A 26,436-nucleotide genomic window follows, 5' to 3' on the forward strand; every position below is an offset into this window, starting at 1 on the left:
AAAGCTGAAATGTACCTTATTATCAAAGTTAAACCTGCTCAGATCTCTGGATTCTGTTGCTCTTCTGTCACCATGTGTAAGCGCCCCCTATCAAAACATGAAATTGCCAATCAAGACACAGAAGACAGGTAACATACACAATCTTTTACACATATCTACACAACTCAAAAACTTACCAAACTTTCAAGTCTTTTAGCAACAATAGATGCAAATCTTTGCTCTCCTGCCAATTCGGAAATCAGAAAGACATATTCGGGAGCAGTAACTTGGTTAGATCTATGAGTTCGTCCTATAACAACATTTAAAAAAAAAGTTACTGATTGTGTTCACTAGATACAGAGTATTCTGAAATCTATTCCTGGCACTTAACACTAAGCTGGTATCTAGAAACCTTTAAAGAAGACGAAAAATTAAAGATTGTAACAATTATCATAACTTGCCAAAAGGTTCAAAATCAAAAACACTGAATTAAACAAGACCCATATTTAGAACAATACTCCCCCTTACAAGGGGACGGAAATGGCTATAAAATTGTTAAATGATAAACATATTATCACCACCCCAACTTTGGTTAACCACAATGTTGCTGATGCACAGCTCTTCTGGATTTTCCCCCAAACAGCTGTTTTCTAAATGACCAGATCACAGGGATGTGAAAATGGAAGGAAGGGGAGGAGCGATGTGCTCTTACGAAGGCCAATGAGAAATGAAAAGTTGCCTGAGGAGCCCTGTTTTGGATATGTTGCCAGAAATCCCATGAAATCCTACCACAGATGTTTCACACCCTCTAAAACAGGGAGGAAATGAATTCGTGATGCGGTCTATACTTTAAGGTATACGCAACACACAAACATCTCCAAAACCTACATATGTGTCAAGTTTTAAGATGTCTGATATTAAATAAATAAAATGCACACATTTCCCCAATGATTCCTAGCTTATCTATTACGTGAAATTCAGTGGAGGCTTACCAAATTGCTGAATTGCTCTATCAGCACTCCAGGGTAATTCCAAAGTCATGTGTACTCTTCGCCTTTGATTTTTAGCTCTCCGATCTGCTTGTAACGAAATACCAGAGCTGGCAGCTTCTGAGATGATAGCAATATTCTGTATCAAACAAAACAGAAAAGAAAAAGATTACCTTTGCACTAAGACAAGCTGGGAAGTGCCCTAAATAAAGTCCTTAAGTAGACTACTGGTGGTCCACCACTCTCCTCTTCTTCCCTAAATTATAAAACCCTCAATTTTAGCTAGATATACGGCTGTCCAGAATCAAGACATTTCCTAGTCTCCCTTGCAGCTAAGAGCAGGCACCCTCCAGCCACTAGATTGTAGATGATATGAATAACGTCCAGAAAATGTCCTTATTTTTATTTTATTTACTTATTTTGAGAAAGATTAGCCGTGAGCGAACATCCGCTGTCGATCCTCCTCTTTTTGCTGAGGAAGACTGGCCTGCATCTGTGCCCATTTTCCTCCACTTTACATGTGGGATGCCTACCACAGCATGCTTTGCCAAGCGGTGCCATGTCTGCACTGGGGATCCAAACCAGCGAACCTCGGGCCACCGAAACAGAATGTGCAAACCTAACCACTGTGCAACCAGGCCGGCCCCGGAAATGTCCTTAAAAGTTGGGGACACACCATTCTCCTCTTTTTTCTTCTATGCTGGCTGAAATGCAGAGAAGCAATGACTGAATCTGAAACAGCTGTTTTGGAATGTGGCGCTAACTAGGAAATGGAGGCCCACGTATTGAAGAAAGGAGACAGAAAAGGCTCAGTCTTCAAGAGTCTAAATTCACAAAACAAGTACATAAAATAACCTACAAGATAATACCTCTAACTCTACAATCCTTAAAACATGTAACATGAGTTTTTAAATATATTTAAAAGACTACTTTGATAGTGTTAACTATCATCTATTTTCCAGTTGCAGAGGCAGGAAAATTCAGTGAACCATAAAGCAAAATGTAGGTAAACAGATAAGATTTTATTCTACCCCTTTTAGACGAAGGAATGAGGTTGAAGTGGTGCTCCTATTTTTTAGCAATATCATCAGCAAATGCTTATAGCAATTCCACCTAGATGGAGGAAGAACTGATCTGAGAACAGTAAAATTGATGAAGTTTACTTAACAATCGGAGCCTATAAAAAGAGTCTCTGGAGGCAGCCCAGATCTCTACAGTGGTCAGACATGCAAGTTCAATCGACAAGTCATTCAGACTCAATCATCCTAACATAACACGGCAGAGCAATAAAAGAAACAGAAAAATCAAAGGGTACTAGTTAATCCGGGCATGCTTACATATATTCCTAGACTCAAAATCACACTGCCAACAGAGAGCAGCAGCATTAAACAAGGTGCCACTAGGATAACCAGAGAGAACACAGTATTTTTTAAATATTCTGATTAACAATTTCAAAAGCCTTCAAAGCTATCAAGAGCCACATTCTGTGCAAAGTATAAACACCTATTACATTCAATTTCTGAGAAAATAATGAAAACATGTAAAATGTTCACTGATGTGCAATTACTAAAAACACAGAATAACACCACTCAACAGACATGATTTATATTAAAAGGAAAAAACCTTCTAAAGATTAATCAAATGTATGGGCATTATTCTTTTCATTGAAAAGCATCCCAGAAAAACATACCTTATCGCCATCCATAAATCTTTGTTTTTCCGTGATATTTAGTATTTCCACAGGGACATCAAGTTCAGATCTTGACTCATAAGATATGCTTCCATCATCATTGCTTACAACCCTCCCCTTGCGGCCAGTCATCTGGAAAGCCAAACAGTGTCACTTACAACTAAGGTATCTGACTACGGTGCTTCAAGTTCAGGACCTCCTTTATTAGTGAAACTTGGTGGGAGATGCAAGGGGATGATGAAGCCAACATGTATAGCAGTCTGTGCTGCACCAGGCACTGTGAGAGAGAGAACATTGCAACATAATCCCTGGTTTTGAAAAGTTCAAATTCCAGGGGAGAAAGCAGACACGGGGCAATGACCACAAATGCTGCGTGACAGGTGCAGTAACAGAGATCAGTGTCTTGGGGTAAAAACACAAACACTAGGGCCAGGAATTCACTGGCTCTAGGACAACAACTAGAGAAAAACAAGGGTTCTAAATCTAAGAGAGGAAATTCAATTATTATGAGATAATACCCAAAACATCACTCATACTACAGGGTTTAAAAGTGGCAAAAAAATTACTAAGACACAACCGTAATCAAGTCATATTTACCTCAGCTACATTCTCAGGGCCACCAAGTTCATCAATAAGTTCATCCAGGGTATTAGGAGGAAGGTCTTCAGCTAATTTTTCTAGTTTCTCAAGAAGGTCTTTCTTCATGTGCTGCGCCCTTTCCACGGCGTCCTGACTTGTTATAAGGCTACTGCTACTGTTGGTGTTACTGTTAGCTAGATAAAGCACATTTGTTAAAAATTAGTACAGTTTAAATATTTGTTTTGTTTAAAAGCACATTTCACAAAGATTCCACACAGATACCTGGTACACTGTTAGGAGCAGGTGAAATAACTGGTGTAGATGAAAAACTAGGTCGTTTTGATCCAAGACCTGATGCTAATAAGGCACTTTGAATAGAATCTGGATCTATACTTTTCTTTTTTTTTTTATCTTTGTTTTTCTTGTGGTCTTTTCTGATTAACCAAGGATCTGAAAGATAAGTGTGAATTCATTTGTTAATATGGGTACAGAATCTTCAAGGGAAATAACCCTTGAATTCTGCTGCGTTGCTGGCTGAGAACCTGTAAAGCACCACCAACTCCAGTAGCCCAGGAGTACATCCATACACCATGAGGTACAACTCCATGGTTTGAGATTAAAAACAACTGCACACCAAATTGAGGTCATCTTACATAAGTGAGCTAAACCTTCAGAAGACGATACTTGGAGCTCTACATGAAGCAAAGATCAGAAATCTGTGTCATGATTTGTACTGCACAGAAAAACAGGCTTCAATACAACATTCCATTTTATTTTTTAAGATTGGCAGTAGGTGTCAGTTCAGGTGCCAATCTTTTTTTTTTTTTTCTTCTTCTCCTCAAAGCCCCCTAGTACATAGTTGTATATTCTAATTGCAGGTCCTTCTGGTCGTGCTATGTGGGACACCGCCTCAGCATGGCATGACAAGTGGTGCCATGTCCATGGCCAGGATCCAAACCAGCAAAACCCCGTGTCCCCAAAGCGGAGCACATGAACTTAACCACTCGGCCCTGGGGCAGGCCCCCAATATCCCATTTTAAATATACAGAAATAACTATCGTTTAGTTTACACTTAACATATTGATGAACTTACCATCTTCATCATCCTCACTAGACTCATCTCTAAATGGGTTGAAATCATCGTCATCTCCAGAACTCATGTTTTTAGAGCTCTCGTAGTCACTTTCTTCATTATCAGAGGCATCAGATTCACTTCCACTATCATCAGAACTGCTACCGGTAAGGCCACCTAATTTTCGTGCTTTTTTGGCTTCTCGAGTTATTTCTTCACCTATCATCAAATCCCAAACAAGAGAGTCAGCCCAAATACACTGTTCTAAAGATCCAGAAAGTTATATTTAGTTCATGACTTAATTCAAATGTGAGCTGTAGAAGAAAAGCATTTATGTAGGTATATAAGAACAAATAAATTCACAAACAAGTGGTAACCTTTTGGACTCTGATAAGAAATCAGGCTATGTTCAATTTTTTTTTAAAAAAAGATTCTACTTTTTCCTTTTTCTCCCCAAAGCCCCTTGGTACCTAGTTGCATATTTTTAGTTGTGGGTCCTTCTAGTTGTGGCATGTGGGATGCCGCCTCAGCATGGCTTGGTGAGTGGTGCCATGTCCGTGCCCAGGATTGGAACCAGCGAAACCCTGGGCTGCTGAAGCAGAGAGTGCGAACCTAACCACTCGGCCACGGGGGCCGCCCCTATGTTCAATTATTTTTAACAAGAAATGACATATGTAAGCACAAATTCAAGACTGCCTTCAAGTGTACAAGTTTCAAAATAAATTAGGACAACAGAGATAAAACAGAACCTCTGGCACTGTCACAATTTAATTGTGTATCTGGTTGAGAGAAGAGGCCTAATAATTATAGGTTTACAGAATACTTAAAAAAAAAAAATCCATGAAACTTCATTTTTAGGGGCCGCCCAATGGTGCAGCAGTTAAGTGCACATGTTCTGCTTCGGCAGCCCGGGGTTCGCAGGTCTGGATCCCAGGTGCGGAAATGGCACCGCTTGGCAAGCCATGCTGTGGCAAGCATCCCACAAATAAAACAGAAGAAATATGGGCACGGATATTAGCTCAGGGCCAGTCTTCCTCAGCAAAAAGAGGAGGATTGGCAGCAGATGTTAGCTCAGGGCTAATCTTCCTCAAAAAAAAGAAAAAACAAAACACTTCATTTTTAAAAGTCAAACAGGGGCTGGCCCTGTGGCCGAGTGGTTAAGTTTGTGCACTCCGCTTCCTCGGCCCAGGGTTTCACCAGTTCCAATCCTGGGCGCAGACACGGCACCACTCATCAGGCCATGCTGAGGCGGCGTCCCACGTACCACAACTAGAAGGACCCACAACTAAAACATACACTACTATATACTGGGGGGCTTTGGGGAGAAAAAGGAAAAATAAAATCTTAAAAAAAAAAATTCTTCTTATGTGTGCTGCTCACTTCTCTCCCCACTATGGCTTCCTTTCCATTTACAAAAAAAAGTCAAACAGGGTGCTGATTTGAATTATTTTACTGAAAAGTCAGAAGATACCTGGAACAAACCAATCAAAATTAAGAACATTAAAAGGTTCACATATTGAGATGGTGAGAACATAATTCAGGAAAGGGAAATGTGACCATCTGACCATTCTAAGATGTCACTCATTCTAACACACAGCATTACTTTTTATGCCACTAAAATAAAAAATACGGACAATTACACTATAATAACCAACCTACTTTCAGGCATACTAAAAATGTAAAAAAGTATACTTCTCTGAACAGATGAAACAAGGTTAAAGTGTCTGGCACTGTGTTTAGAACACAAAGCATCACAGTTTTCATAATGTAACTTATTATCACCATTTGAGAGAAAGATAGCCTGAGAAGTTAACATCTGAAAGTCAAGCTTAGTAATAAGCACTTAAACACAAACCCAAGTTTGATTATAAAACATTTAACAAATATGGTGAGTGTATTCCTAATAATTAAATAATAAACTAACAGAAGTCTCTTTAAAGATTATTAAAAACACCCATATGTCACACACCACGTAACGATATTTCAGTCAATGATGGAATGAATACAGGACAGTGGCTCCATAAGATTAGGACCATAGAGCCTAGGTGTGTAGTAGGCTGTACCATCTCGGTTTGTCTAAGTGCACTCCCTGAAGCTCACACAATGACAAAATCATCTGAAGAGGCCTTTCTCAGAACCTATCCCATTGGTAAGCAACGTGTGACTGCATATAAACGCAGCTTCCATAACAGAAAGGCCTGGATTTGGGTTCCCACATATTGCTCACTACCTATGCGAACCTGGGGAAATTCCTTAACCTCTTAATCTTTCTGTGCCTTAGTTTCCTTGGAAAAAATAAGATCTGTTTTCATATGGATCCCTTCTGGATAAAACGAGATCACACATGGTCAGTGCTTAGTGCCGTGCCTAACACCACTCAAATTGTCCAAGCCCTAACTTAAAACACGGGGTTACTTGTACATTGAAAACTACATGACAGTGAAAATATGCAACCGCTTGCCAATTCAAGGGAGGCAGTTCATTCCCAAAATACAGTTGCTTCAAAATGCTAAAATTTATACTACTTTCCATACCATTTAAAGAAAAGCACCCACCTTTCCGCTTCTTTATTTTATTTTCTTTACAAGGACTATCTCTTGGTGAACTGTTGTTACTTGGAGCTGTCAAATCGATTCCTAGTAAACTATAAAGTTTCTTCCTGTCTGGAGCAGGGAAGTGTTTTTCAATGAGTGACTGCAACACTCCTCTGTTTGCAGGAGAGAGAAAAAGTGACAATTAGTGGCTCAGTTTGCAAAATAATTACATATAAAGTCTTACTGAATATATTTGTCAAAAATAAAATACTTTGTTCACTCTTACAAAAAATTGATAATCCAGCTTAAATGAATTTTAATATTCTAGGCCAAGGCTATCCACGTGAAATATACTGCAGGCTAAGCCAAATATGTAATTCTTACATTTTCTAGTAGCTAAATAGTAAAAAAAAAAAAAAGAAAGTGGTGAAACCAATTTTAATACATTTTAACTCAATATATCACTGCAACATGTAATCAATGAGATGTTTTACATTATTTTTACCTAAATCTTTGAAACCTGGTGTGTATTTTATACTTACAGCACATCTCACTTTGGCCCAGCCATTTCAACTGCTCAACAGCCTCATGTGACTAGTGGCTATCATTTTAGACAGAGCAGTACTAGGCACGCAAGTACAGAAAAATACAGATTAGCAGGTTCATGTTTTGCTTTTAAAAGCAGTTTTTAATTATATCCATGTTAAGAGGAGCCACTTGAATCTATCCCCTAAGGCAAGAGATAGTATAGTGGCAAAGGTTATTTTGCAAATTTTACTACCAGAGCTAGAATTGATAAGTTAGGGGAACAAACAAAAAACAATGGCTAAAACACTTTTCTTATGAGAAAGATTAGCCCTGAGCTAACATCTGCCACTAATTCTCCTGTTTTTGCTGCGGAAGATTGGCCCTGAGCTAAAATCTGTGCCCATCTTCCTCTATTTTATATGTGGGACGCCTGCTACACCATGGCTTGATAAACAGTGCGTAGGTCTGTGCCCAGGATCCAAACCAGTGAACCCTGGGCCGCCAAAGCAGAACATGCAAATTTAACTGCTACGCTACCAGGCCAGCCCCCTAAAACCTTTTTTCTTTTTGAGGAAGACTAGCCCTGAGCTAACATCCGTGCCCATTTTCCTCTATTTTATATGTGAGATGCTTGCCACAGCATGGCTTGATAAGTGGTGCGTAGGTCTACACCTGCAATTCAAACCAGTGAACCCTGGGCCACCGAAGCAGAACATGTGAACTTAACCAATGCATCACCAGGCTGGGCCCCTCCAAAACATTTTTCTAAACTCTTTTTGAATATCTCATAACTATTTGCAATTTTTCTATCAGCGCATACTAAACTGGGGCAAACTAAAGTTACTGCTCCTCTGGATAATGGTAATTTCAAATATACAAAGCTGAAACCAAAACTGAAACTAAACCAAGCTGTCACAGATTTCCAAGATATACATAACAAACAAAAATCAAGCCTTTCCATTACTCCAAATACTGGGCATAATACTGCCAAAATGCTTAACATTTCAGCATTTCTTTGGTATTATTTTCCAATAAATATACTGTTATGGCTACCCCGAACTGCAAAAACTAAGATCAAAAAAAGTTCAAAAAATGATATGGTAAATCAAAAATTTTGCCTCAAGGAAATGCCAACACTTAAACCAATCTAAGTAAAAACTCAAAACCAAAAACATTACTTGGCAGTTGAAACAAAATCATTCAATTCTCCTCCACCCTCTTCCAAGGCTTCTAATGTTCTAGCTTCTCCCGTAGACTGCAGACCAATTACAACACACTGGAGAAAAAAGAAAACATATTAATTATAAATAAAAATATGCATGTGCTTTCTTAACATTTTAAATGTTTAGTAACAAAAAAAGATTTCAAACAAGAACGCCCCATTATTGTACATCTGTGCTTATTTATTCTATGTATATTTGAGACATGCTATGTGTAAAAAGCTTAGCTATGAAATAGGATTACAGCAGTGGACACAACGGAAGCCCTTGCCCCAGTTCTTTGTGCTTTAAGTACATATATATTCACCAAAAAGAAAAAACCTTAAGGCAATACAATACCCACAGGTTATCAGTGATTACATCTACGGACTATAGGGACATTTCTATCTTTATACTTTTTTGAGCCATCTAAATTCTTTATAAACAAGCATTGCTTTTATTATTTTAAAAAATGTATTTTTTAAAGTCTTATTACATTAATACCTTTATAACTATCCTTTAGAAAGAATAGGTTTTACAAGGAGAAAACCTCAACACTGAAAAAACTAAAAAACATTAACCAAAGAATGAATCTCTTAATGTGTTCTCCAACTTACTTTTCCATTCTTGATTTCTTCACGAGCTAGCTGCACAACCCTTTTAACTTTGGATGCTATGCACAAGTATTTGAAAAATCTCTGGTGAGCAGACCAGAACTGACCCCACATGGATTTCTTCATTCTTTGTTCAGCATCGATCAGATCGGCAGCTTGCTGAAACCGCTCTCGGGCAATGACCCACTGAAGAAGCACAATTAACATTTTAGATATTTCATCTTTGAGTGTTAATTATTTTTGAAAGTCTAAATTCAATCAATATAATGCTAAGTGCAAGACCATTTAACATTAATTTAATAAAGCATCTTCAGTAACTTGGGATTCTCTAAACAAATGTTTTTCAGGATGCTCACACAGAGTTGTCTCAAAACTTATTAACTAATACAATCATGTTTGGAAATAGTTACACTGTGATTTCAAAAACTATGAAACTGAAATAAATGGCTATTTTGTATAAGTTACTTTAACAAAGAGAAAGCTTGGAAAACAAGGACCTGGTGATTTATCTATTCTTTTATAGCAGAAATACACTCCTGGGGGCTGACAGACTAACACTGGACAAAACTAATGGAAACGTTATCAGATACATTAAAAACACAAGGAACTAAGAAAAAAATTCTCACCAGTTTGACTGCTTTGTTATACATTTTAACATAGCTCTGAGAAAGAAGAACTTCCTCAATTTTGAAGGTCACTCCAGTAAAGCTCAGCTGTCGAGCAATGTACATTCCTCTAAGCTTCATATCCATAGCAACTATTTCCATGGCACCAACACCTCTGAATAAAATTAAAACACACAGTAACTATCATTAAATATAGTAAGGCTTTAACATACGTGGAAGAGGTTTTAGCAATAACACATCCTTTAGACTGCTACTGAGAACAAATAGTGTACACTGTAAATTGCATTACCTCCGCTCTACTGCTTGAATAAAATCACTGAATTCTCTAAATGGAGTTCCCTCGCCCCATATTCCAAGACGGTTCATATAGGCCATGTTTCGTGGTTCAGAAGCACCTGAAAAACCCCAAAATAAAACATATTATAGCTGAAAAAATAACCCACGCATATACCCTTTAAATAACTAACTACTCACCAGTGGCACTAGCATAAACAACTCTGGCTTTTGGCAATTTGTTCTGAAGCTCTAAAACTGCTAAGCCTGTCTTGGTTGGCTTTGAAGAACCAACAGGACATAGGTTTTTTGCTTTATGACATTCATCAAACACTATCTATAAGGAATGAATTAAGGAACATATCACATTAGTAGCAAGTGTCAAGAGTTAACTTTTATTTCCCTGGAGCCTTGGGAAACACTCAAGATTTCTCGGGTGGTAGATAAAAGTCAAGATTATTAATTATAGGGAGGGATGCTATTGATGATAAGCCCCTAGGCATTAACTTTTTTTTTTTAATAACACCCACATACCTATCATTCGGCTTTGTCAAACCTTAACATCGTGCTATGTTTACTTCAGATTTTCTTTTTCTTAAAGATTAGAAATATAAATGCAGCCCTCTATGTGCCTCTCCTTGATTTCTCTGCCTTCCCTCTCTAGCCTCAGAGGCATCCACTGAATTTGGTATTTATTTTAATTGGATATTTAATTCTTAATTAGAATAAAGGAAAGGAGATCCACTGTGGCAAGAAATGTCCACCACACAGATAATTTTGGCAAATTCTGTAAGAAGAAAAATGATTGCTAACCCACTTAATCAGCACTTTAAAAACTAGTGTTTCTCACGCAAGACAGTAAAAGGTACGCTATGAGCAAGTAAGTTTGGCGATCACTAAGTTAACAGGTTTTTTCCCCTTAGTCTTCTCAGGTATTTTACTATGAAAATATGCAATGTGAATCCTCAAGACAGGAATACAGTGTTCAGCATTTCTCATACTTATTAACATTTTCCTAAACCAGGAACTTAAATATTGGCCTCCTATGTAACAGCTACAAATAGAAGCAACTTTCTGACCCCCTTGGACTCCATGTAATCACTAAAGCACTCATTGCAGCAATTTGTTTATTTAATCTCAGGATTCCTGTCTTCCAAATGTTTATCCTTACATTAACTTTTGTGTCATTAAAAAATACAAAAACATTTGTTGCAAAGGATACCACTCCATCGAAGTCATCCCCGCACCAATGTAGAAGCTGTTTTAACCTAGTTTTATATTTACCGCCAGACTGACTTTCACCAATGAGGGAAGAATATGTAGCAAAAATAACACCCTTTTTCACGCTCCCATTATGCTTGGAAGAAATTTTTCCATATTTAAACTAAAAATAAAAGAGAAGAAGTTAATAAATACACTTTTCTCTCAAATAGTTATCCTACCCAAACTTCTAGGCAAGAAACGGATGGGTCCAAGATGGGCTCGAGGGAAGTCAAAGGACCTCCTAAAATCATGCACACAATTTCTCATACATATGTGTACCCATACACACACACACAAGTGCACACACCCATGCTTATGTATAAATACAACTTTAGGGTACAAGGATCCAGCTTTCATCAAAGTCTCAAAAAAGCTATCATCAAAAAAGGATTATAAACTAAACTCTCATACAAAAAAAAACACACAACAATCACTACAAATATTTATTGTGCACTTACTATATGCAAAGCACTGTAATTAAGTTCTGAGAGACACACAAGAATTATGATTAATAGTTCGGGCCACGCCGGCGGCGCAGCAGTTAAGTGCGCACGTTCCGCTTTGGCGGCCTGGGGTTTGCCAGTTCGGATCCCGGGTGCGGACATGGCACCACTTAGCGAACCATGCTGTGGTAGGCGTCCCACATATAAAAAAGTAGAGGAAGATGGGCACGGATGTTAGCTCAGGGCCAGTCTTCCTCAGCAAAAAGAGGAGGATTGGCAGTAGTTAGCTCAGGGCTAATCTTCCTCAAAAAAAAAAAAAAAAAGAGGAGAATTATGATTAATAATGTGGTCTTCTTTTCAATCAGAAATCAAAAATATTTCTAGATGTAATTCTGGTACACAATTCCAGTTATTAGTTTTGAACTGTTACTAGTCATTCAAGACACAGTACTTCACATCCCAATCCACTCCGTCGCACCCACCCAGAAAAGCCCCTGATGAGCACGGCAAAACTGAACCCACTTGGGACTCACGTGGAAAGGAGATTTATGTTTACTTATTTTCAAAGGGCTAGGATGGAGGCTCTTGCAGGAACCCTCTAACTCCAACAATGGTGCAACAATAAAGGTTTCCCAAATGAACAATAAGATTGTCATCACATTAAAGTGTGCTTTAGACACTGAGACACATTTCCTTCCACTTGACAGAACTGTTTTAACATTTACACAGGATCCGGCATGCAAGTCCACTGGACATACAAATATCTAAACCAGACTCCAAACCACGATTCTCTCTACACTGCAATGGGCACACTGCCTGTCCATAAAGCTTTATGACACTGCGCCCTCATACTCATAGTTACATGAGCTCCGCCCATATCAAGTTACTTCAAAAACAAAGACAAAAATAACACTGAAGACACAGAGAATAAACTCCCTAACAACAGAGACAATGCCCATCTTGTGTGCCACTACATAACCCTACCTGGCTTAGTATCTGACATGCAGTAATCCACACACCAACAACACTGGCTAGCACTCACTAGGCTTTCTGTTAAATAACTCATTTAATCCTCATAACAACCTACAAGGTAAAAACTACTATCAGTCTCATCTCACAGATGAGTCACTATTTATGGAACAAGCAACTGAATACAAAACTTTCATACCTTATTTAATGAATGGACCAAAATGTTTTTTGCTCCAATATCCCTCAAATCTCTTTCAGCATCATACTTCAAATCATTTGAAACACTGAACCTGCCACACGAAAAAAGAAAAACATACAAATTAAACATAAATTCCATTATTCTAGCAGTTTTCAGGAAAAAATAAAACCAGGCCTTGACACCTATTATTTAAAACCCATCCCCACAAGCTGAAGGAACTATCCGCAAGTGAAAGCTCCCGGTCAGTCTTTAGCACTTACCACAATGCTCTTTTTCTACTCAACAAATAATTTTCATAGATGATCCCTGCTATCGTTCTTCCTTTTCCTACACCGGCACCATCACCTATTAAGAAGCCAGCACGATCTCCATTAGGTAGGAATGTTTCATGTTGCTGAAAAGGAAAAAGCTGGTAATTAATCTATTACTTTTGATATTCTGGTGATCAGTCTTTCATCCACCGGTTCGGGAACATGCAGACGTGCTCTGTTTTTATATAAATGGTGCACAGTTTGGCTTAGTGTGGATACTTTCCTCACGTTACTATATACTCTTTCCTGCTACCCCCACATGCGTCAGGTAAAGTTAACAAACTGGTGAGCACTCTTCCATACCCCTTTCAACGCTTGCACAATTCAAATACAAACTTTTACATCAGATATAAATATGGGGAATGGTTGGCTATTTGGCCATTACTTATTTTACAAAAATGGAGTATGACAGAAATCCTTTCAAGACAACTGGCACAGCTCTGACACCTGAATAGTAATACCACATTTTATTCAATCAGTCCCCAAGGGTATGGGCTTTCGAATCTTTTCTAGCTTTCAGCCACTGGGGGGAAAAAAGCTGCAACAAATAGCCTTATAAATATGTTATTATATAATAGTTCTATCGGATAGACTCCCAGTAATGGAATTGTTAGGTCAAAGGATATATGTATTTTTAATACATATTCCCAGTGAATTCCACCAGACACGCACTCCCCACATCTACACTACCCTTTAATCTTCTAACATATAAGTTCCATAAAAGCCACACTCATAAGTTTTTCATGCAAGGAAAACATACCCTGGATTAAAACAACTATATTACATGGTTTCAGATTAAAAGATAAATATCGTATGTAGTTATGACATATTATTGCTTACCTGGGCAGCATATGTAATTGCCTCAAGCTGTAATGCTGACAACCAGCCATTATCAATGGTTTCTTCAGAAATGGATGTTTTGTACCAAACATCAGGAGGAGTAACGCTGGATAAAGAACTAGTTTCCACAACAGCATCTGGGTGACGCAGGCCAATTTTTACTAAACAAAAATTTAAAAATACTTCATTTTAATTATTCTACATAATAATACTTCTGGTTTTATTATAAGACATTACAATATTTTTCCTGTAACAGAAAATACAATAATAAGTAACTATACACTGTGGGATTCTATAAAAAGTCACTGACAGATGGTAAAGTACCTTTTAAATTTGACTAAAATTACTTATTTATCAACTACCTACAGTTTAAATAGAGAGTTGCTGGTTAAAAAGATCTAGAAAAATGCCAACTTAGTTCAGACAACCAGGTTCTCCAGTAGTAAGAGAGCAAAACCCTAGATTAAGGAGTTTACTTGAACGAATCATTCACTGCTATCGGTGAATCAAACGTTTGGAATATAATTTTATCTTGAAAGGTATTTCAAAAGAAGTCTGGGCTATAAAATTAAACAGCAACTAACTCCCCAAAACGCATATAATGTGAATAGTTTAAAATAGGGGCCAGCAAACTTTTTGTATAAATGGTCAGATAGTAAATAATTTCAGCTTTGTGGGTCATCCGGTCTCTTTTATAATTACTGAACATTGTTGTAGCAACATAAAAGCAGCCATAGCCAATAAATAAACCAATGGGCTTGGCTATGTTCCAATAAAACTCCACTTATTAAAACAGGCATGGGTCCAGATTTAGTTTGCTGACCTGTGGTTTAAAGGCCCATAGATAAATTTCAATTTTTTTGTGAAAACTATTTAGGGGGAAAAACCCAGATACCAAAAATTTCAGATACCACAACCTGAAGTTCATTTTAAATGACTAGAAAGGGATGAGATCTTGGGAATCCATACATGGTTGGTAGAGATTTCTAGTTTAATTTAACTGGTATTATTGGTGGCTTTTTATATAAACCCAGAGTATAGAAAAGATAAACTCTAGCCAGATGTTTTTTTCATCTTATTACCCCCATATAATGAATGAGAAAGTGAAAAATTATATACAAAAGCTAAAAGCTATTAATTTTCAACTTACTAAATGAATTCATTTCCACTAAATGAATCATGCCACTAAAAAAATGAATCACGGTCCTTATGGAAAAAAGGCAGAAATAGTGTTAATGTAAACTGAATTCAAATATCTCATTTTATTTTTAAGATTACCATGTTTTTATGGTTTGTTTTAGATAAGCTGTACAAACTATAAAAGCTAAGATACATATTTACATCTGTGCAATTTATTATGATTTTATAATCATTGCCAATATGAGCAAAATTAACTTGAAATAAAATAAAACTCAAACTTTTTTACTCTTGGTTTTAACAGACTTCAACTTACAACAAAGCTCTATATATATGTAGGAAAAAACCCACAGTAAAATTTTCTTGTAGATATTTTAAAACACATGACAGTTTAAAACATATTACAATGTTCATACTTCTCAAATCCTGAAGTACCAATCCTGACAGATCCTAATAGATAATAACGTGTGTGGGGAAATTATTTAAGAGGAACCCAGAAATCTTTCACTATGTTGACAAGTCCCAAAGACATACATTTTATTGGCATATACTCTGCATAGGTTTCCGCATGGCCCATTTCTTCTTCATCTTCTTCCTCTGGTTCATCTTCCTCTTTCACAACAGGGACCTTCTGTAACAAAGAGAACGCATAATCAGTGTTAAGTCCAGAGACTGGAGACCCCAGCCAACACACAGGAAAATGCTTTCGCAGGAATATCCTCACTCATCAGGCTGGGAAACATGACACACCACTTCTATGTTCCCGAAAATCTGGGTCACACTTTGTGGCTTCCCTGCTTCTCCAATGATGAGCACAGACAATCCATGTCTTACTCTTATCCCTAACACACAGAGGTCACCAAAGGGCTCCACCTGCCTTCCAGCCATCATTGTCACAAACTCCTTTCCCTTTCAATACTTTCTACCCTCCCTGAGCACAGAACGCTCTCTAACCTCAGTCCTCACTCTTCATTCCTACTCCAGGAATACAAAGAGTAAGGGGTTTGGGGAGAAAAAGCAGATGAGCCCCAGCAGCACATCCTCCAACCTCATGGGCAGAAACTGTCTCACATCCCACCCTCCTTTCAGTTCACTTCCATCTGTCTTCTTGCCTTCAAATCCTAAACCCCAAAACTCTGGAGTTTAAAGGTTCTCCTGAAGAACAGAGAATTTACTTCAGACATCTGCGTCTCCACAGACACAACAACAATCATATAGGACAGCCATATCATTTACTCTCCAAAACTTGGCACATGTGGGAGTAAAATGGGGAGCTATCAGTAACCACATCAGGAAAATAGGAGGAAACCCAGACTGTCTCAAGCAAACTGAGCGAATGGTCACCACAGTCTCATGTTCCCTTGTGTTTCTCCACAGTCTTAAAGGGGTAGAGGCAGGCAGGAATAGGGGAATAGGAAGACCGTGAACAAACCTCTTTTCATTACCAGAAAACCATTAGGAAAGCTCTTTATTAACGTGTGCTTGTTCAAGAAGAGCAGAGAGAAGCAGCTGTGGAACCCAGTATACCAAGGAAGGGAGAGAAGGAGAAAACCTGGTCAGGACATACACGTAATGCCAAGGATAACATGACACTGAAAAGTAATGGCAGGTTTCTTCTTTCTACTTTATGTATTTATTTAGTCTAGAGCAGAATATGATGGCACACAGATGCTCAAAAATGTGAGAAGTAAAAGGAGGTAGGAGATAAACATCTAATCAACATTAACTCACGGAGTCCTCAGAAAAAAATCCACAAACCTCTGAATGTTCTCAGAAAGTACGTCAAAATAAAATCCAATTTCAGAAACTGGAGACAAAATGGGGTTAGCCAAAGAAACAGATATAAATTGCAATTCTGCCGTTATCCATTTGTGTAGCCTTGGGCAAATTACTTAAGTTCTGAACCAACCCCCCCCCCCCACCTTTGTACCTTTTCTTCACCTATAAGATGGAATGCACACTATAATAAACGACCAGACTCCTCTTTTCTCCCTCTACCTTATAGTCTTCTACTTAAATTCAAAAACAAAACAAAAAATCACAAGGGGTATAATTGGAGGATGAGTTGGTAATACCAAAGGGTCACAAAATCCAGGGACCAGACAGGTAATATTTCTAAGCCCGCTGAAGGTAAAATGGCAAGTGACATCCAGCTTAGTGTTAAGGAGAAAAATGGAGGGAGGGAGACTGTGGTACCTGGGAAATGCCTGCCTAACACACAAATTAAATGGTCACTACTCAACTTTAGGCATGTTTTACTAGGTAGGCAATGTGGGCTCAGAATGGTCAAGAGAATCCGGAAATCAGGATTTTTTTTTTTTTAAAGACTTTTTTAGTTGTGGGTCCTTCTAGTTGTGGCAATGTGGGATGCCACCTCAGTGTGGCTTGACAAGCAGTGCCACGACCGCGCCCAGGATTTGAACCCGCGAAACCCTGAACCGCCGAAGCAGAGCGTGCTAACTTAACCACTCGGCCACGGGGCGGGCCCCTGGAAATCAAGATTTTATGTATTAGCAATAAATTCAAAATTTTTCAAAATATTGTAGAGGCCAAACAAAACATACCTGTCAACTTGTTTTGGTCCACAGGCTACCAGTATGCAATCTGTTAGATGTTTCTTAACTGCTGGGACAATATAGGACTTTTGGCATATTACGAACAAACATGGGCTGCACTGGGAACCTGAGCACTACATAAAACATTTCTTAAAGAAAATGTTTTCTTACCTTCCAAAAATCAACTCCCAAGTAAGCTGTTGGCACACAACCATTAAGTAAACTGAGTACTGCAATCACTTGTTCTCCGGGTCCCTGTTGAACGTCAGGTACAGGTTGCTCTGCTCTCTCTCTAATTCCACATTCCATCCTCAAGTCCTAACAACCTTTTGGTATTGTTATGTTCAGTCATCCCCTATTTTCTTTCCCCTCACCCTTTTCCAATCTCCCAAGTTTGGTCCCTAATCACTGCCCTTCTGGATAACTTAACCAACATCCCAATCTGTCTCTCCTCCCTACCCTGACCCATTCTGAATTGGTGCTGCACCAAGTCAAAAGTCCTTCAAGCTCAACTCACGATCCTCCACAGAGCCCAAATCAACCATTCCAACTTCTTCCAGCAACCCAAGTACCCAGGCTTAGTGTCACCTACGCACACAGCCACCAACTCCCTGTGCCTATTAATGTTTTAGCTCCCTTCCTAAAATGCCCTATCAGTCTCTCCAGACTCAAAACTAAAGCTCCTTATACCTCCTCCATAAAATAAAGTCTTCCCATCAAGTTTAGGGAGATCTCACCTTCCTCCAAATTCATAACCCTTTCTCTGAGGATCACAATGCACTTTTTGCTGTACCTTATATACCTACTCAAACCATACCGTTGTCAAATTGTACGTTTATTGAAGGGGGAGCCATGCAGATACTTCTTGTAGAAACCCACCACACACACACATGCAGTGTTATACACAGCATAGTTATTAAATAAATGCAGGGAATCAAGTAACCCAAAGTATACAGCATCTCCAACACAGAAAAAAATTATCATATAATTACCCATACCTACACCATTATTTGATCTGACAGCTCAGGTTCAATCCTAAAACGAACATAGTTATCAAATACTTTTGGTTAACTTCACATTATCGTTTTTTCTGATCAGAGAAAATTCACAATAAAAAGATGTGAGTACTACAGCCTATCAAATATGCAAGTTATAATAACCTTGTTTAGTATATATTAGTTTATTCCAGTGAGGTTCAATGCTTATTCATTAGTTTATGTAGCTGAGTAGCCCCCCCTTCACCCAAAAAAAGTGTTCTAAGGGTTATTGTAGAGGACTTTTAGCCAAGTGTACTTTCATACCACACCAAAATACAGATGCAGATTTTGAAACTCACCATGGTCGGGGAAAAACTTCTCATCTTCATGTCATTTATCCATATTCTTGCTACTTCTTTATTAGAAGACTCTTTCTTTACTGTACCATTGCTTACATCAGCTGAGGGAGAAAGTCAATTTACATTTTAGAACAATTCCTTTTCCTACAGTTTTTATAAATTCAGTAAAGTTTACCCACTTCACAAATCAAAGAATACCAATCTGCTTATCACTAACTTAAATTAGGCATGAGGATGAAAACATTCAAAGCTATGTGTCATTATGGAGGTATGAATTAACCTTAGAAAACAAGCAACTTAAAAGGAAATACGTGCAGAGGAAATGTGAAAACTATTTATTAAAAAGACACCGTAACCAGAACTACTTGAGAGTTTATTTCAATACAAACACCAAGAGCCAGCATTACTTTGAGACACTTTACTTGGTTCATTAAAAAAAAAAATAAAACCTGGTGTTATCAAGAAGCCAGAATCAATCTCACCTGATTTGGTGGTGCTTACTAACTTTCAAAGCAAAACAATTATTTCTGGAAGGAAAAACACCAATTTGGGAACTCTCTTTTCCTCCTCCCCTCAGAATAAAGATCCAAACAATGAACCTTTTACACCAGTGGTCTGCAAATTCTTCTTAGATATAGCAACAGAACCCCTCAGTCCGAGTGTCAAAGTAGACCTGCTTGACTGAGGAGTCCAGAGCCCCTGTAACTAACGTCTATCCTCCAAGTACCCCTGAAGCTCGCCCACCAGTACCCAGGATTCTTGAGATCACAGTGTGAAAACCACACCAGAAGGAGTGATTAGCATCTTATCTCTTCTACCAAAAGACAAGGAGTTTTTGGGGGAGCCTGTCACTTGGGACTCCAAAATGACTAGTATTAAAGCATTAACAAAATAAAGAAGCTGGAAAAGAGATAATTACTTTATTTTGGGGCATGATTTGTTTAATATGATTGTGGGAGAGCCAGTGAACAGTTCACAGATAGTTACAGGACTGGAGTTCAAGTGAGAGATGAGAACCTAAAGAGAAACCCAAAGGGCTAAGGAATCCAAAAGAGGCAATACCCACACAGATCAGAGAAGAACATGCAAAACCTTCCTCTTAGCAGTTCATACTTTTAATGTTCTTCCTTTTCAGTAAAAAGATGACCCTTTCCAACAACACAAACATTTGCTCATCTTCAGCATTCACTTACCGTTTCTTTTTCAGCCCTAGTCTAGTCTGATGGTTTCTCAGGCTTCCACACAAGGACAGCCTTGATTTGCAGTCTTTTGTCTTTTAAAAATTACTACATTGGATGTCCAAGATGTTACTGTATTAGGTATTCCTCAGTCAGATCCAAATCTATCCTGTTTTGTTTTGCTCTCTGAAGTCTTTCCTCACAATAGCATAGTCGTCTAAATTATGAGGGCATATGCTGTTTGAGGAGTGAAATGCTCAGAAAGCTACTCACATAAAAGCAGCAGTCTTTCTCCTCATTACATCCAAAAACTTAAATGAAAAGCAGTTTCCACTAACTGTTAATCACCCCCAAGTCTCCTAGGAGCCATTCCAGATGCTGCCCCAAACCTCAGTAGGTCAGGGCCACAGTCCTGCTCTCCACGGCGGAAAATGGAAATCAGTTCTAAGACAGTTAAAACAATTTCCCAACGGGAAATCTAACTGCCAGGTCGCAGCCAGCTCAAGACAATGACCTTGAGAATAAAACTAGAGCACAATGGTATGGACTCAAACATAAAAAGTAGATTATCTGGTATTTTTAATCATCTCTGACACTGGAGACAGTTAGTTCTACATCATCCTACAAACACTTTTTGCCCATTCCTGTAGAATGCCTTTAGCCCTCTACTTTATAAACACAACCAGAGTACAACTTCCAAGCAGTCAATTCTGCCTATATCAATTTCTATCAGGTATTAAAACTCATCTCCCACCATTAGAAAAGTAAAGCGGCTGTTTGGAAGGAGGAACTCTCTATTCAACACACATCACCTCATTCCAAGAGCCTGAGGGGATGCTATGCACGTCCTAGTACACACACACCTAGTGCTAGCACACAGCAGCAACTTCATGACTCAAGAATACAACGAACCCACAGAAATTTGTTTCTTAAAAAGGCCCCCATTCCTATGCTAACGCTATAAAACAGTGGTCAGCTCAGGAGATAAGTGAGGTGAGAGCATCTCCAACAGTGCTCACCACACAGTGTTATACAACAGGGACTCAAACATTATTTAGCCCAAGGGACAAAGGAAGGAAAGAATGTCCCTCCTAAGAGTTCACATTTTTCAGTTTCTAAAACTATACTACTAAGATTTAAAATAGCCAAAGTTAAAAAAAAGACATTAATTCTATTATACTCTTAACAATTCCCTTACTGTGCTAAATACAAAGCTTCCTCTGAGCACTCCACTTAAAACTGTAACCTCTTCCTACCCCATATTCCGTTTTCCATTTTCCTCCAGAGCACTTAGCCCTACCTAACATACTATATAATTTACTTATCTATTTTGTTTATTGTCGGTTTCTCTCTACTAGAATGCAAGCTCCATGAGGGCAGAGATTTTAACAGTTTTCTTTCTTCCCAGCCATAGCCTCAAAATCTCAGAAAAGTGCTTAGCACATAATAGGTACTCAATAAATATGTGTTGAATGAATAACAAAAATAGCCACTCCAGAGAAGGAAAACTAACTATAAAATCTACATTCTTTGTGCATAAGTGAATTCTCAAAAAGGCGTAACCAAATGATTATTGAGCTTTTCCCCTTTAAATCTACACCTATCCTTAAAGCATATAGATTAGCTAGTGGTGATGGGTGCACAGCTCTGAATATACTAAAATCCAGTGAATCCATTTACCTTTTAAAGGGTAAATGTTATGGTATGTGAATTCTATCTCAAGAAAGCTGTTCATTAGAAAAAAGTATTATGGGTGCTCACTCTTCAAAGAACTATAATGAATTATCTCATAATGAAAGTGTATGTATTTTAAAAGAGAACTTAGTAAAAACACAACAACCCACGAGCAATGAAGTCAATGACAGGCTAAATCAGAAAAGTGGAAAAGTCAGAGTTAAAGCAGCAAAGTATCAGTTTAAGGCTTGTTACCTCAAGTATGGTCCACCAGCTATAGCACCTCCAACAAGCTTGTCAGAAGTGCAGAATCTTGGGCCTCACCCCAGACCGACTGAACCTGATGCTATTTTTGAACAAGATCCCCAGGTGATTCATAGGCACATAAAATTTGAGAAGCAACGATTTAAAGGACTGAGAAAAATGTTAACTGGTTTTTCACAATACATAACACTGATATCTTACGGTGTTAATGTAGCCACCTGATAATTCTACACTTCATTTCAAAGCCAAATGCTAAGGCTTCTAAATGTTTGCTTCCCTTGAACTATAGAAACACTATAACTGTACAGAGTCATGCAGATATTACTTCTTTCATGCCCAGTTCTTTTAAGACCTAAGCAAACCCTTAAAAACACACTAATATATCTTACCAAAGGCAGACAGTTGACACTACTCAAAACAGACTTACTGGCTGCTGTTGCAACTGGTTGAGCAATATTAGCCGGTGGCTTCAGTTTCATGAGTTCATTCAGACTATTATTTTTTAGTAGGTCCTTCAGTTGAACCTGGTCTTTTGAAGGTGCAGAGGTCATGGCATTTCGTACTGCTGGTGCTGAGACTGAAGGGCGTGTGTTTGCAGTAGTCTGGATAAACTTTGTTAAAGTAATGGTTTGCCGATTCGTTGTTACAGGTGGTGTTTTAGTCATTACAATTGTAGATCCCAAGGTCGGAAGCTGATTTATTTGATTCAGCACAAACGTTGTCGTAGATGGAGGCTGCTGCTAGAAAAGAAAACCATACACGTCACACCACTGCAAAATGCTTCATTTTGTAATGTAGCCTATGCCCATAAACACAATAGGCCATTTAAAACTCTAAAGTGACTTCTATTCTTACCTAACAATTGGCACTTCATTTTTAATTAAATATGATTAGCTATAAACTACCAAGTTAAAGCACACCACTTCGAGGAAAAGAAGGGATAGCAGCAGTGTGACATTTCATAACTGTCAGGGACAGCAAGCATAAAATGGGACTATGCTAAGCAAGCTGTGATGTACAGTAACCCACATAACACAAGGACTAGGAAAAGAAAGGATTTCTAATCCCAGCACTGCCTCAACCAGGTAGATAACCTTAAGCAAATCGCTTCACCTCTGGAGGCCCAGTCTCTTTGAGGACAGTTTCTGTTTCTAACATTCTATGATTCCTGTCCAACGCTTCATTTGCTATCACAGAGACTACACTAATGTTTAGAACTTAACAAGATAAAATCACCAAGCAGTTTTAAATTCTTGGGTCACAGGAAAGACCTAGCCTGGTAAATTACAAAACTAGGTGAGCATGTGGGTGCTACCTTTGAGCCTCAGACAAAGCTCCAAGCACCTTATTTTTTATAGTTGAGGTGGGAGCATTACAAGCTGGACGAAAATGCAAAAAAAAAAAAAAAGAGTCAAGATTTGAGGATAACAATATGTCTGTGACTACAAGCGACTAAGGTACAACTGAGATATTTTTATAAATTTAAGTCTATTTCTACTTTCTTTCTTCCTCAAACTATTTATTTCTCCATGACTACTACGTGAAGAATCTTTTAGATTACTATTTACTTTTAAACAAAGTAAATCACTTTTAAACAAAACTCTCAATAATAATTTATCGTAAGTTATCAAATGTTAACCAGTTTATCCAATAATTTTACACCACCAGGCTTAAGGTAATAATAGCTTTGTTTAAGGTAAGGTCAGAGGAACTCCATATTTAAAGCACAATTACAATCACATAAAAATTACATATACCAATAGAGAAAAGCTGTTTTAACAGACAAAAAGCCAAAATAAACCATACCAACAGACAAAAGCCGAAATAAGTAAAAATGAAAGGTGTAGTGGGATAGTATGCAGTTCATTTTTACTTCATGAATTATATCACTTGCAATAAACTAACTCCAAAAATTTCCTGTTTTGTCCTAATTATCTTTTGATCACCATAACTACCAGAAGAGTAAAATAAATGTTTTACAGAGTAGGAGGCGAGAGTAGGATATTGGGAAAGAAGAAGCAAAAAGCAGAACTAGTGAGATAAAACTATTTCATATTAAAGGTTATTTTCTTACTACAATCCTAAACTATTTTAGTAGTAATGTCAAAACTAAGTATTCTTACCCTAACATTTAATAGTGCTGGAGTGGGTACCGTCTCTGGTTCTTGTTTAACAGGAACTGCTGCTTCAGTCTCCAAGCCTAGTTCTAGCGCACTAAGTGGCACTGACTGGAGAGAAAACAACATCAGAGAACGAAATAAGGAATGATGGCAGTGAATTCTGTTTCAAGAACAAGAGATGTATTTATTTTATTAAAACCAAAAAAAGTCAAGTTTTACATTCAAATGGAATGTAAAATCACTGACACTAGGTATAAAGCAACAATCTCTGCAAGCATAACATCTTCGCAAAACTGTGCTAAAATTCAGACAATGTGTATAGTGAAAGGTCATAAAAATGTTTCTATAATGTACAAAGACAACTATTACAGAGGTTAATGATCCTCCCACAATAACTCTAATTCATCTCTTACGTATACATCAAAGCAGAAATTAATGTCTTGATTTTCATTGCAAATATTTTCCACCTCATGAATGAAGACTAATACTCAATATAAAAATAACACTCAAAGGTATATTTAAGATTAAGGCTTAATAAAACCCATTTCCATAAGTAGAAATTAAAATTAAGACAAACCTACTTTTTACAGAGGCTGTAGAAAACTCTTACCTGCTGAACCGGAGGGGTAGGTGTTGGAGTGGCAAGTCCTGCGTCTCCACCATCGATATCAAAGAGGTCATTCGGACTAATTCCACTTTCACTCAAAGCAGCAAGCAGTAAATCTTGCCCTGGCTCCACCATCTTTAGAACAAAATATTAAATATTAACATAAAACTTAAAAAGACAATTAACTCTCTTCTAAATATAAACCAACCTTTTCTACCAAATCTATTCATTCAATATTTATGAAGAACCTGCTACATGTCAGGCAAAAAGGATGAAAGTCTCTGATCCCATGAAATTCACATTAAGATGGAAAGAACAGAGAAGAAGGTAAAACACACCACAAGTACCTGTCTACAAAATGCTATGGGAACAGAGAAAGAAACGCTGAACTTTGCCTGGGGACAGAGGTCACAAAGATGAAAGCGGAGCTGAGTCTCAAGGAAGAAATCAAGTGCACAAGGATCTTCTGGACAGTGCATTCAAACTCATGCAGGCATGAAAGACATCGGCACTCCTTAATAATGATGGTTGGAGTAATTCAACATGGGTAAGAAAGCTTAGAACAGAAATATGAGGCTCAGGTAGGTGATGGCAAGAGATGAGGAAGATATCACCCAGAGCCTTGTATACCGTGCTAGAGATTTCACTTAATCCTGTGGGTAATGGGGGTCACTAAAGGGTTTTCAGATAGAGGACTGCATGACATAGTCAGGTTTCTGACTTATAAAGATCACCTCACGGCAGTGAGGAAACAAACTGAGAATAGGGAGAATGAGACCAGAGGCAGGGGCACGTTTTAGGAAACTGCTACAGCAGACCAGGAGAGAGATGATGTGCTGTAATGGCAGGGTGTGGAGAGAAAGAAGGGGGAATGGACTCCAAGATATTTAGGAAGGAGAGTCCATGAGACTAAGTTTAAATAAAAACTTAAAATAGAAGGGAGAATATGGAACACACAAACAAAAGACCCTGAGTTGATGGATGATTAGAGTTAAGCCAGGAGAAAGTGAAAAAATAAAAGTTGAGGGGCCAGCCCAGTAGAGTATAGTTAAGTTCACATGCTCCACTTCAGCGACCCAGGGATTGCAGGTTCGGATCCTGGGCACCCACCTACACACTGCTCATCAAGTCATGCTGTGGCAGCATCCCACATACAAAACAGAGGAACATGGCACAGATGTTAGCTCAGCAACAATCTTCCTCAAGCAAAAAGAGAAAAATTGGCAAGAGATGTTTGCTCAGGGCCAATCTTCCTCATCAAAAAATAAAAAGCAAAAAAAAAAAAAAGTAAAAGAAATTTGAAAGTTGAGCTCAGGAGACCTGAAAAATGAGGTATATGGACTTTGGGGGCGGGTGGGGGAGACATCTTTTTAGGAGCAAGTAAATACATTTTAGGTTGGGGTTTTCCAACTATACTCTTAGGAGCCAGATCAAAGTATTCTACCACCAAAGCGGAT

General features: G+C 38.2%; 1 protein-coding gene across 5 annotated transcripts in view; it reads right to left on the reverse strand.

Moving 5' to 3' along the window:
* SBNO1 (strawberry notch homolog 1) overlaps nt 1-26,436 on the reverse strand; it is a 52,549-nt gene that overhangs the window by 18,442 nt on the left and 7,671 nt on the right. The window contains exons 2-23 of one of the 5 annotated variants that reach the window (XM_070629170.1): nt 24,983-25,114; nt 24,376-24,480; nt 22,680-22,992; nt 19,137-19,237; nt 15,780-15,876; nt 14,109-14,269; nt 13,218-13,351; nt 12,958-13,048; nt 11,306-11,467; nt 10,285-10,420; nt 10,100-10,205; nt 9,811-9,964; nt 9,188-9,370; nt 8,550-8,647; nt 6,865-7,016; nt 4,331-4,528; nt 3,520-3,687; nt 3,256-3,431; nt 2,659-2,790; nt 972-1,107; nt 177-289; nt 16-87 (exon numbers count right to left, since the gene is read on the reverse strand). In XM_070629170.1, the coding sequence (XP_070485271.1) occupies nt 16-87; nt 177-289; nt 972-1,107; nt 2,659-2,790; nt 3,256-3,431; nt 3,520-3,687; nt 4,331-4,528; nt 6,865-7,016; nt 8,550-8,647; nt 9,188-9,370; nt 9,811-9,964; nt 10,100-10,205; nt 10,285-10,420; nt 11,306-11,467; nt 12,958-13,048; nt 13,218-13,351; nt 14,109-14,269; nt 15,780-15,876; nt 19,137-19,237; nt 22,680-22,992; nt 24,376-24,480; nt 24,983-25,114 (3,120 nt within the window). Of the gene's footprint in view, nt 1-15; nt 88-176; nt 290-971; nt 1,108-2,658; nt 2,791-3,255; nt 3,432-3,519; nt 3,688-4,330; nt 4,529-6,864; nt 7,017-8,549; nt 8,648-9,187; nt 9,371-9,810; nt 9,965-10,099; nt 10,206-10,284; nt 10,421-11,305; nt 11,468-12,957; nt 13,049-13,217; nt 13,352-14,108; nt 14,270-15,779; nt 15,877-16,677; nt 17,464-19,136; nt 19,238-22,679; nt 22,993-24,375; nt 24,481-24,982; nt 25,115-26,436 lie in introns of those variants that run through there. The other 4 variants (XM_070629171.1, XM_070629172.1, XM_070629173.1 and 1 more) reach the window with 4 other exon arrangements.

The sequence above is a fragment of the Equus przewalskii genome, chromosome 7 (genome assembly GCF_037783145.1).
Source record: "Equus przewalskii isolate Varuska chromosome 7, EquPr2, whole genome shotgun sequence".
NCBI classification, from domain to species: domain Eukaryota; kingdom Metazoa; phylum Chordata; class Mammalia; order Perissodactyla; family Equidae; genus Equus; species Equus przewalskii.